Here is an 11,075-nt window from a genome sequence, read left to right on the forward strand (position 1 = left end):
GAGCAGTCGATCGCCAGCGGCGTCTTGAGGGCCACCTCCAAGAAGGCACACCACTGGGCCATGCCTTGCGCCAGCTGCCCCCGGAACATCGGCTTCCAATCCACAGTACATAGCCAGATTCTCCGCAGAACAGTTTTCACATCTCGCCAAAAATCTGGTTATTAAACACGAAATCATTTCTTGTTAGCCAGATTCCCCACAGTATTCCACCAGAGATACTCTAATGCGTGGACCAATCTAATGCGTGGGAGTTTCTGGCAACCGCGTGCGTCTTTATTATATATACCTATAATGTTCTTATTGGAAAAACAAAAGAAATGACGTATATGCATCTACAGAGCACGACAACAATGTTGCAATCAATCGCTATCGCTGGACTAACACGGGTGCGAAGAGAGAGGTTGGGTCAACTTTTCCACGTACGGCCTACGCGAGGGTGGATGGAAGAGCTACGGGGGCCGGCCGGCCGGGCCATGTTGTCCCACGAGTCATCACTACTACTTACCATCCATATCGGTCAAGCTAAAGCTGTTACAAAACTATAGGTCAAGCTAAAGTGCAGGTTTTATAATGCCCGTACTACCCCCCGGCCTGACATTAGTATATGACTGGCATGTTATTTGGCCTACCTGCTGGGTCCCGATTATTCAACTGGGAGGAAAAAAATTAAAGGCCGCTAATTAAAAGGAATCCCGCACAGGTGCACTCGTGCGTGCAGTGCAACCGACGGGCCACATGCCCACATGCATGCACCTGAACGCGGAGCCAAAGGAGAGGGAGCGCACTGAACGCTGGGCTCGGTGGGGGCGCACATATTCACTCGCCGCGATCACCCCCGGCCCCTTTCGGAACGAATGGAAATATTGAACCCGGCGACGGCGACGTGACACGGCGATCCCGAAGGTCGCGAGCCGTCCCGGAGCCCCCACGCTGTCGTTGGCAGAGTCGACAGGGCGTCGACAGACCCGGGGGGCACCCATCGAAATCGCAGGAAATTCGCGCACGCACGGGGACGAGGACGGGACCGCGCGCCGCCGGCCGGGCTCCCGGCCCGCACCTGGCACGCCCGAGCGCCACGCAGCGCGCGCACAAGATCCTCGCGCGCGCAGCAGCAGCAGCAGCGCATCGGCGTCGCGCCTGCCGACGCCGCGCGTGCGCGAATAGCCAGCTCCCCGACACGGCCCCGGCCGGAAAGGCAACCGGCCGGACGCGCGCGCGAGGCGTCCGCGTCCCGCATCGCCAAATATAATCTCCGCCGCATCCCTCCCTCCTATCACGGCGCCCGCCCATTCACACCTCGCGCCGGCGGCCGCCCGGCGCGCACCGGATCCCGTGGAGCCCCCAGCCCGGCCGGCGGGCGCGCCTCCGCCGCTCGGCGTGGCGTGGCGTGGCGTGGACTGATCGCGGCAATCGCGCGCGTGGGGGAGCTAATAGCCCAGAGCCGCGCCGCCGTAAAGCTTGACCGGCGGGCGCGCGCGGGTCCAGCGACGCTGACGGCGCGGGCCCGCGGCCGGCCGTCCGTCCTGGCTCCTGCAGCGCTCGTACGCGACGGGGACAGCCCGTCCCCCCCTGTATTGTACTGTACCGTGCGCGTACTGGCCGGGCCGGCGCCACCGCCACCCACCTCCTCTGGCGTCCATGGACGGACGCGGCGTGACGCGACACCAGCTAGCTATACGCCTATACCCATCGCCTCGCCTCCGCGCCCCGGGCGCGCGCGGCCGGCGCGGTCATCGTGACCAGCTGTGACGAGCCGTGCGTGGCCGCTCCTCCGCCTCCGTACGTGGCCGGCGCCGGGGCGTTCTCGCGGATCTTGAAAAGCGGCCCGGGTTGCTTCTTCTGGTTGCCTTCGGCGGGCGAGATCTTTTCCGTATCTTTTTCCCCCCACCCGGATTTCGAACCAAAAGGTGCGTGCACTTTGCATCGGCAGTTTTCATTTCATTTAGGTGCCTTCTACATCATCACCAGAAAGAAAGATCAATCCATGTGAATTCGCCGATTTCAAAGTTACAGCAGGTATACGTGTCCTTGTATTTGTATCCAGCTCAGCTGGTCTGAAGCAAAAAAGAAGAAGAAAAAATTCGCCTAGTTTGGCAGCCGTGCTCGTATATATGGCGCACGTGACTATTGTGCTGTGTGCCATCGCGGCATCAGCTACATGCTCCAACCAATGATCAAGCGTACGCAGTTACGTGTGTATGTGAGCATCGGAGTTATTGAGCGGTACTCGTATCGCACGTGTAGGAAAAGAAAGAGCTCTGCTGTACTGTGCAAATCCATTTAAAACTGTTAACCAAAATTCTTGGCTGGAGCCTGGACCTCACAGCTCATCAGTCAGAGGGCATATGCATGTTCACAAAGTTGCACAATGAGTACGGTAGGAAACAAACTGGAGAGAGGTGCAGGATCCACAACCAATGCAAGAATCGAGTGGCACAAGTAAACTTGCCATTTTAGACAGGAAAAACAAGAAAAAAAAGTGTCTTTTTTTTTAAATCTGAAACATCGACTTTACTGACCGGATCGAGGTAGAATAAATTATACAAGCAGTAATTAAGAAGAAACAAAAAGAAGTATTTTATTTGTTCAGTAGATTCTACCCGAGCTTATATTGGAGATGCCATATCAAAGTTCCAAGCTTTTGAGTCGATTGATCTGATCAGTGCGTATAAATGTATAATAGCTAACTTAAATTTGGTCGTGGCTAACCAACACATACTCCATCCGTTCCAAAATTTATGTCATTTTGACTTTTCTAGATTCATATATTTTGTCTTGTACCTAGACATATGTTATATCTAAATACATAGCAAACACTATGAATCTAGAAAACCAAAACGACCTTCATTTCGGAACGGAGGAAGTACAATTTAGGTTAAGATTGACAAGCATGGTTCCATTCCACGTTTAAGATAGGATATTGGGCTTGGTCGTTCTATATATAAATACAAGTGATTTTTTCTAGCGCTATAGCCTAGTGTTGAACTGACTGAAATACGGTGCATGTCTAGTTAGGGGACATGATGGGCTTGGTCGTTCTATTCCACATCTAGGATGAAATCTGAATCCCTGCAGATTCCTTAGTGATCTGATGGTTAGGGGGATGGGGACGGAACTACCTCGTTGATCGCTGCGGTCACGAGGTTGGACTGGACCGGTGGTCGACGATGAAAGGGCGTCGATCTGCCGGCAGGCTGACGAGTCAGTAGCTGATGCCATCAGCATCACTGGATGGTTTACGGCTTTGCGCATCAAATAGTCAAAGTCAACATTTTACATGCCACGAGTGAGAATCTGTGGCATCTGCTTCCATACCGCCACACATGTAGTAGCTAGCTATAGGTGCCCCCATCGACCAACATACGACGACGTTCAGAAGCAAACAAATTCTATAGCTTACTGCGGGATAGCTAGGGAACCTACAAGGAATAATATTGAAAGCTGCAGTCAAGCTTGTGGCTTCACAACAAAATTAAAGACTACAAATCTTAGACAGTCTGATATGGAGATTGCAGTCATGGAAGTCTTCAACCAGGTGGGATGGAACCTCTCGAGGAGAATCAAGGGCTAGTTTTTGTTTCAGACTTTGGTTCCTTGTTGTTTCTGTCAGTTCCGAGTTTTTGTTTCTGTTTAGTAGCCTGAGCGCTGCAGGGTCATGCGGTTCTAATCAGTTGTTTAAGCTCTCGTTTCAAGATTTATTTTCCTTAATTAAAAAAATATCCTCAAAGTGGGTGGCTTTAAGATCCTCAAAGTAGGAGAGACGAGAGAGTTTATTCCATTCAGTCCATACCAGAGTACACTGCACGTAGCAGGTTATCAGTTACCTAGTCATGCCACAGTCACTTGTTGTGCGAGTAATGACCAAAGATTATATTAAAACTTTGACTGAACATGCATTCCAGGACAATAATGCATGCAAAACACTGGACCAAAAGGTACATAAGCATGTTGCGTGAGACGAAAATTAACATCATATCAGGCCAGGACGACTCTGCAGCATGTACATGCATAGCACATTGCACATGCCACTCCTATTAATTCGTTTGCACGAAAATGACCCCAAATGGCCCGGCAGGTAATCAGTAACTGTCGTTCAACGCCTAACTCGATCCCAGGATCGGAATAAGCCTCAAGATCGAATCATATAGTAGACTAGAGTACTGCAAGTTAGTTTACGCCGAGACCGGTCTTCAGTACGCCGAGATCACAGATGATCACATGCAAGAAAGAATCTTAAGCACGCTTGATTTATGTCATTAGGTTAAGCGATCGATATTAGTCATTCGCATTATGAATTGACGGGCTGCGTTGTTATATATTGGTGGTGATCACCAGACCCCCGCACCCACAAATTTATAAATTCCGCTCCAAAGAAAGTCGTATCTTGCGCCTATCCCCGCACGCTTTTTGCAACCGAGAAAAAAAACAAACCAAAAGGGCGCTGGGGGCAGGAAGCCTGCTGCTGAAAAGCTCAAACCCTCCTCACTTCCACGCCTCTCCCCCCTTTCCACGCTTCGCTCCCGGCAGCCACTCCCCATGTCTTCTAGAGGAGGAGGGATAGGCGGCGGCGAAGGAGGAGATCACCATGGCGTCTACCACCAGCACGGCCACGGCCATCTCGCCCGCGCAGATGGGTCCGAGTTCATGTTCAACAGCAACGACATGGAGAGCTTCTTCTTCAGCCAGCCCGGGCCGGGCGTCGTCGGCGGCGGGGGTAGCAGCAGGGCCGGCGCCGACGAGCTCATGCCGCCCTACTCCAGCCTCACCGACTACCTGCAGGGGTTCCTGGACCCCTCCGGGCTGGCGCGGCACCTGGACGCGCCGTTCCCGCCGGCGGATCAGGAGGCCCCGGTCAAGCACGAGCTGTCCCTCGACGTGATGAGCCACGACAGCCAGGGCACCAGCGGCGGCGGCGCGGCCGGAGAAGGCGCCGCGCTGCTCACGCCCAACTCCTCGGTGTCTCTCTCGTCCAGCGACCGGGAGGGGGACGGCGGCCAGCCTCGTCGGTGCAAGAAAAAGGCGGACGATGAGGTGGCCGCGGAGGGGGATGAGAAAGATCAGGAAGATGGGGAGAATTCCACGAAAGCGTACGTATTCTCATTAATTTGAATTGATGCTACTAATTAATCTCTGTGTTCATCTCCAATTCTTGCTCGATTTGCACCATCATCTCTCTCTTCAGGGTCAGGAGTTCTCCTTCTTCTTGGTGCATGTTAGATCTGGTCCTACTGTTGCTTATTGAAGTATATGGTGTGAACACTAGGGTTTATTTGCAATTGCTTCTTTAGGGTTCTTGGATCATCATCAAGGATTTTGAGATCCGGCGGCCAGCTACAGATTTCGCAGTACAACTAGCTGGCCATGCTTTTCCCTCTTCTTTATCTTTTCTTTCCGTTCCTTTTTGGTCCCGTTTCCAGTATGACTTTCTAGATCATTTGGTACTGTCCAATTCAATAGGCGGCGACGTGCTCTCCAGAAGAGATCTTCCTTTGAATTAAACAATTGCTGCGTGCCACAGCCCGCAGCTTCAATGTTTGACCAACTAGCTTATTCATATCAAATCAAAGATTTCATTTTCCCCCTTTTATAAAAGATTTTAGAGATCATAGTGATAGACTATATACATCATCCCGGAAGCACCGAAAGCATGCAGCCATAGATCTAGAGTATCTTGATCTTCTGCCAAAAAAAATTTAATAAATCTGGATATGACATGCTCGATCGATCCCAATTGCCAACAGCTCGCTAGCTAATCTAATCTAATTAAGCTAACTCTAGCTGCTCGTGGTCACTATAGATCTACAGCACATGTTCGACTTATTGGCGCTAATAGTATAGCCCTTGGCATGAAATACCTACTTCATCTGTAGCTCTAGCTAGCTAGCACTAATTCATATCAAATCACTGGATTTGTGTTGTCGATCGGAAAATGTGAAACCACACATGTACATGTGACCACAAGATCTGTCTCATTCGTTGATTTCTCTTCATCCAACTGTTGATTCAGCTCATCTACCTCATGTACTCTCATCCAGTCATGATCAATCTCACCATTGATTCAAAATAAAGGACCACGATAACATGTGTGGTCACATATAGGTACATATGAAAAATCCATGTTCGTCGCCGATCCGTTGGTTAAAAACTTAAACCTTGTAAATATTTATAACTACAGGACCAAACCCAACAAGAAGAAAACCGAGAAGAGGCAGAGGCAGCCCCGAGTGGCGTTCCTGACCAAGAGCGAGGTGGATCACCTTGAGGACGGCTACCGGTGGCGCAAATACGGCCAGAAGGCGGTCAAGAACAGCCCATACCCAAGGTTTGTGTATATACTTTGGCAGTTTCATTTGTTCCCCAATCTAGCTATGGCCATTATAATTGCATGCTATTGCGTATACACTTACGCTAGCAAATAGCAACCAAAGGGTACCCAATAATGCCTTATCAAAAAAAAAAGATACCCAATAATATGCATTGTACTTGTAGTACACCTTAGCCTTCTGATCATGTGTAAAAAATTCTTCCGGCGAAACGCATGCAGGAGCTACTACCGGTGCACGACGCCCAAGTGCGGCGTGAAGAAGCGCGTGGAGCGGTCGTACCAGGACCCGTCGACGGTGATCACGACGTACGAGGGGCAGCACACGCACCACAGCCCGGCCAGCCTCCGCGCCGGCGGCGCGCACCTCTTCATGGCCGGGGCGCACGCGCTGCCGCCGCACCTCATGCCGGGCGGCGGCGGCTTCCGGCCGGACCTGATGGGCATGATGCATCACATCCCCACGGGCGCAAGCCCTAGCATGTTCCTGCCGAGCATGCCGCCTCCGCAGATGCCAGCGCCGTCGCCTCCTCCCCCTCCTATTCATCAGCAGCACCACTTCACGGACTACGCCCTCTTGCAGGACCTTTTCCCGTCGTCCACAATGCCCAACGACCCATAACTAACTGCCACACAATTTATTAGCTGCTAGCCTAGATCATCGACACATGAGATGCTTCTTCTGAAATACTCGAGTTTGGGCGCGCCAAATGTGATCACCTGACCCTATTATTGGGCTTGGTCTTGCACGGTGAGGGAGTTGTTATTATATTGTTGATTAATCTGATGCATGCAAGCTTTCATCTTAAACTTTTGCTTGCATTTCTTCCTCTTCCATTTGTCAACTTCTCTCCTCCTGGCCTCCCGCGGATGGAAGTTACTTTAAAACTATCGCTAGAACGGCAACATAATTTATATGTGTACATCACCTCTAGCTAGACTTCATGTACATGTACTAGTGTATATCATGTGTTCCTCATTGACTCGTTCGGGAGAAATTTGAAGGGAGCTACTATTTCATTTCTTTCCCTAGTTCCCATGTGAAACTCAAGAAGATGCCACCTCCACTTCTGCTTGTTTTTCCCTATAGCATGGTGCCTGGATGCCGTGTCCAGGCGTGCCGCTTCTCTGGTCCATGTGTAGAACTTGAGCTGATAATATGTTGGTGTATGTAAACAAGAGTTTGTTTGCTTTGGTGTTGATTAATCTCACTGAAACGGTTTCTTTTCTGAGTAGCTAGCTAACCATGCAGAAAATGCTTTCATGGATCTTTATTTGTTTCGGTGGTAGCACAACTGAGAAAATAATTTGAGGCTGTGATACTCATCGATGCTAGCTCTGACCTTGCTATAAATGAAGCTGTGATTTTAATTGATTCTGTTTGGTACACATGTAGACATTATTGAGATTGAGAACGAGTATTGATGGATGTCCTGTCTCAACTTCACAATCGGTGTAGTGGCATCTTTTTATTTTTTTTGTGAACATGCTTGAGCACCTGTTTCATTAAAAAGAAAGATGTGACTTTATTATATCGGACTAGCTGCTAATAATTGTCCGTTTTAACTCTATGAAATATATTGTTTGTGTTTCCCCCAGTTAATTGTACTAATTTATGATGCCCTAAATTGCATTTCGTGCATATTCAAGCACGGGGGGCAGGTTTGTAAAGCATGGAAAATACTGGTCAGTTTCGGTACATGCTACAATTTTCCTCTAGTCAAATTAGCATAGTTTTGATACATCTCCTCTAGTGGAACAAAAGTAGATTTAAACATGCATATGCATGAATTTTAAAAAGGTTATACAGATAAATTTAAATCTCTTTCAGCAATACTCTACATATATTTTGTAAATCGTATTTTCTCTTTACCACTCTCTAGTAGACGTGTAACAAAATTAATTTTACAGTCCTGAACATTATACAAATGTTGACGGCTACAGGTTAAAAAATTTATACTTGTGCATGGGCGCACTTTATGGATTGTGTTGAAGCGGGTTTGAATTTTAATAGATTATCCAAACCCGAACAATCTTAGTTAATTGGTATCTTGCAGTAAACATGCATGCATGGAATGTTAATTTTTACAGCCACACAGTTTTTTCTTTAAATCGGTATATAATTTAGTTCCTCTCTCTTTTTGCCATGTTAAAGTTTCACCTTGCTTTGTTTTAGTCTTCCTCTTTGGTCTAGCTGAATTCCCTAGTTTTTGGTATATAGTCAGGATTCAATACTCAAGTGCCATGTCCTTGATTCCCTCTGCCGTCGTTTTTGACCAAACCATCCACACCTCTTATACTTTAAGACACGCGCCTGAAAGCTAGGCCATAAATTAGCTACTCCTTGCCTATGCATCCTATTGAGCAGGTGCTGAAAGAGTGGATCGGATTTGTAGGTTAGGTACGTAACCTTGGGAAATTGACAAAGGAAAAAAAAGAAGTCAATCCAACTCGTCGACTTTTAAAATATTATTGCAAGAGAGTTAGGAAACAATAGGTCATCTCGATCATATACACACAACAAACCATGGATACAGGTTTCCGAATGAAGAAATGGGAAGCAGTTAAGCGAGAAAGCTACTCATGCACTAGTCTTTAATCCTTACACGTAATTATCGCAGAACACCACAATTATTTGGCAAAATTGTTTATCTACTAGCAGAATCATGTGTAAAGCACGCGCGTAAGTGTACTAAATTATCAACTCCTACAGGTCTAATTTGTTTTGATTAAACACACACTACACATGCCGCCTTTAACTTCGTCCTAATAACAAATTAAAGGTGACGAGATGGCGATTATCTATACTCTTATTTTAACTGTTGCGGTCCGTTGAGGCATGATATACTTGCTCGTCTGTCGCGTATACGTTGCCTCCATACGCTGAATATCAATATTGCCCATGCTGATTGCACGTACGGCCATACTATTTATATGGATCCAGACGCCGCAAGTAGTATCAACGAGACAACGACTCATCAATTATATTTGTGCGGTCTAATACTGATGAACGACGATTGTATGTGTCCTTTATTTCAGTGTGCAACTATATACTTATTAGTACATTCGTTCTATAGAATGTATAATGTTCAGAACATGCTCATTAGCTTGAAAAATAAACTAATTAGCTAGATTTGTTGGAAATGTTATATACTATTTAAGAACGGTGTGTGGGAATAATATAGTAGCCTCTTTTTGCAGTATATTGACACCAACATGCAGGCAACCGCGCGCTCACTTGAGTTTTTTTGTTCATTAATTGGCCATTCATCTATATATACGATGGATGGCTAGATAGGAACAATTTTTTTCTCTTTTTTTTGAATTAGATGCCGCCCCGTGTTTAACTAGATGCCACCCTACAAAAGGAAACCTTTTTCATGCAAAAAACTAGCTCTGCATGATCGAGAACAAGGGAGAAGTAGTATATATATGAAGGGGAAAAGAGAGAGAACATTCAGAATTGGATGGCAATTTATTTTGAAGAAGCTATACATTGGAAAGCTAATTTCTATGACATGTCCAGTATGGAAAATACTTGATAGTGTCTGGTGCGACTGTCCTAAACAACTAAAGCTAGACAGCTAGAACAATATCTTGCATATGCCTATTGTAGATTTGCAGCCATGCATTTTCCCTTTGGCTTTAGATATGATAAAGAATCCGCAACAAAATCATTTCATATGTACTCCCTCATTCCACTTTTGTAAGGTGCACACACATATCAAGATTCAAACTTTGCTATGCTATATCTTTGACCAATAATTTGACTATTAATTTTTTTTATTTTTATAATGTAAAATGTATATGATTGGATTCGTAATCAAATATACTTTACCATGATTATAAATTTATAACTATAAGTGATATACTATATAATAAATAAATTATCAAAGTATTATTTGAAAGACCATGCCATATTATACTATATGCCTTATAAAAATGGAAGGAGGGAGTAAATATAATGATCTGAATAACGACTTTAGTAGAATAATCATGATGCATGTCAGGTTCCTTGGGAATTAGATGTGATGTCATGGATCCTAGAGACCTAGACTTAGTAGCCCATGCAACTATGCAAGTTGGATGGTTTCCTCAAATTCAGCGGGAACTTTAATATTATCAGCTGAAAAGTTTGGCTCATATGACTGCTATCATCTATTTTAGGCTGAGCGTATGTGACCGGTCCCGTCTTAATTACCTGTCCACCATCATCCCATCCCCGTTTCCTGACATCTACACCCAACAAAAATTAACATCTTGCAGTGGTTCCGGTGCAGTTTGCCACCCACATGGCCACATTGTCACTGCCACACACTTCTATAATTTCTAGATATATTTGGTGGTATATATATAGACACACACAGACAAAGAGGACTTTTTTTAGATAATGGAAAAGAATATCCGGCTTCACCCTCCTCATCGAGCGGAGATCAGACTAACCTTATTACACGCAGTAGCAACCACCCACGTTCTCACAAATACTACATACAAAGAGAACTAGCTATACAGTACAAATACTACATACAAGGTGGTATATATAGTTTGGTGAGCCAAGGCTGTTGTAAACATATATAACAGTTATATAAAAACATCCACATCTTCAATAATATACCTTATTACCTTTTAGCAGCCGGAAATTAAGGCTGTGATGATCCTGATGTTTTGATGGCTAATTTGGTGCCAGAGCATAACAAGCACGCACGCGGAAATGATCTGTGTGTGACGTCCAAGGATAATAATCCTGTAAAAA

The 11,075-nt window shown here is 46.3% G+C and overlaps 1 protein-coding gene across 1 annotated transcript; it reads left to right on the top strand.

The window, feature by feature from the left end:
• Positions 1–4,366: 4,366 nt before the first annotated feature.
• On the top strand, positions 4,367–7,522 carry LOC120707486 (WRKY transcription factor 71-like). The gene is made up of 3 exons (XM_039992391.1): positions 4,367–5,087; positions 6,176–6,322; positions 6,545–7,522. Exons 1-3 carry the CDS (start codon positions 4,537–4,539, stop codon positions 6,942–6,944), a joined length of 1,098 nt encoding a protein of 365 aa, XP_039848325.1. The 5' UTR covers positions 4,367–4,536; the 3' UTR covers positions 6,945–7,522.
• The last annotated feature ends 3,553 nt before the right edge of the window (positions 7,523–11,075 follow it).

This window comes from Panicum virgatum, chromosome 5K, assembly GCF_016808335.1.
Source record: "Panicum virgatum strain AP13 chromosome 5K, P.virgatum_v5, whole genome shotgun sequence".
Taxonomy (NCBI): Eukaryota; Viridiplantae; Streptophyta; class Magnoliopsida; order Poales; family Poaceae; genus Panicum; species Panicum virgatum.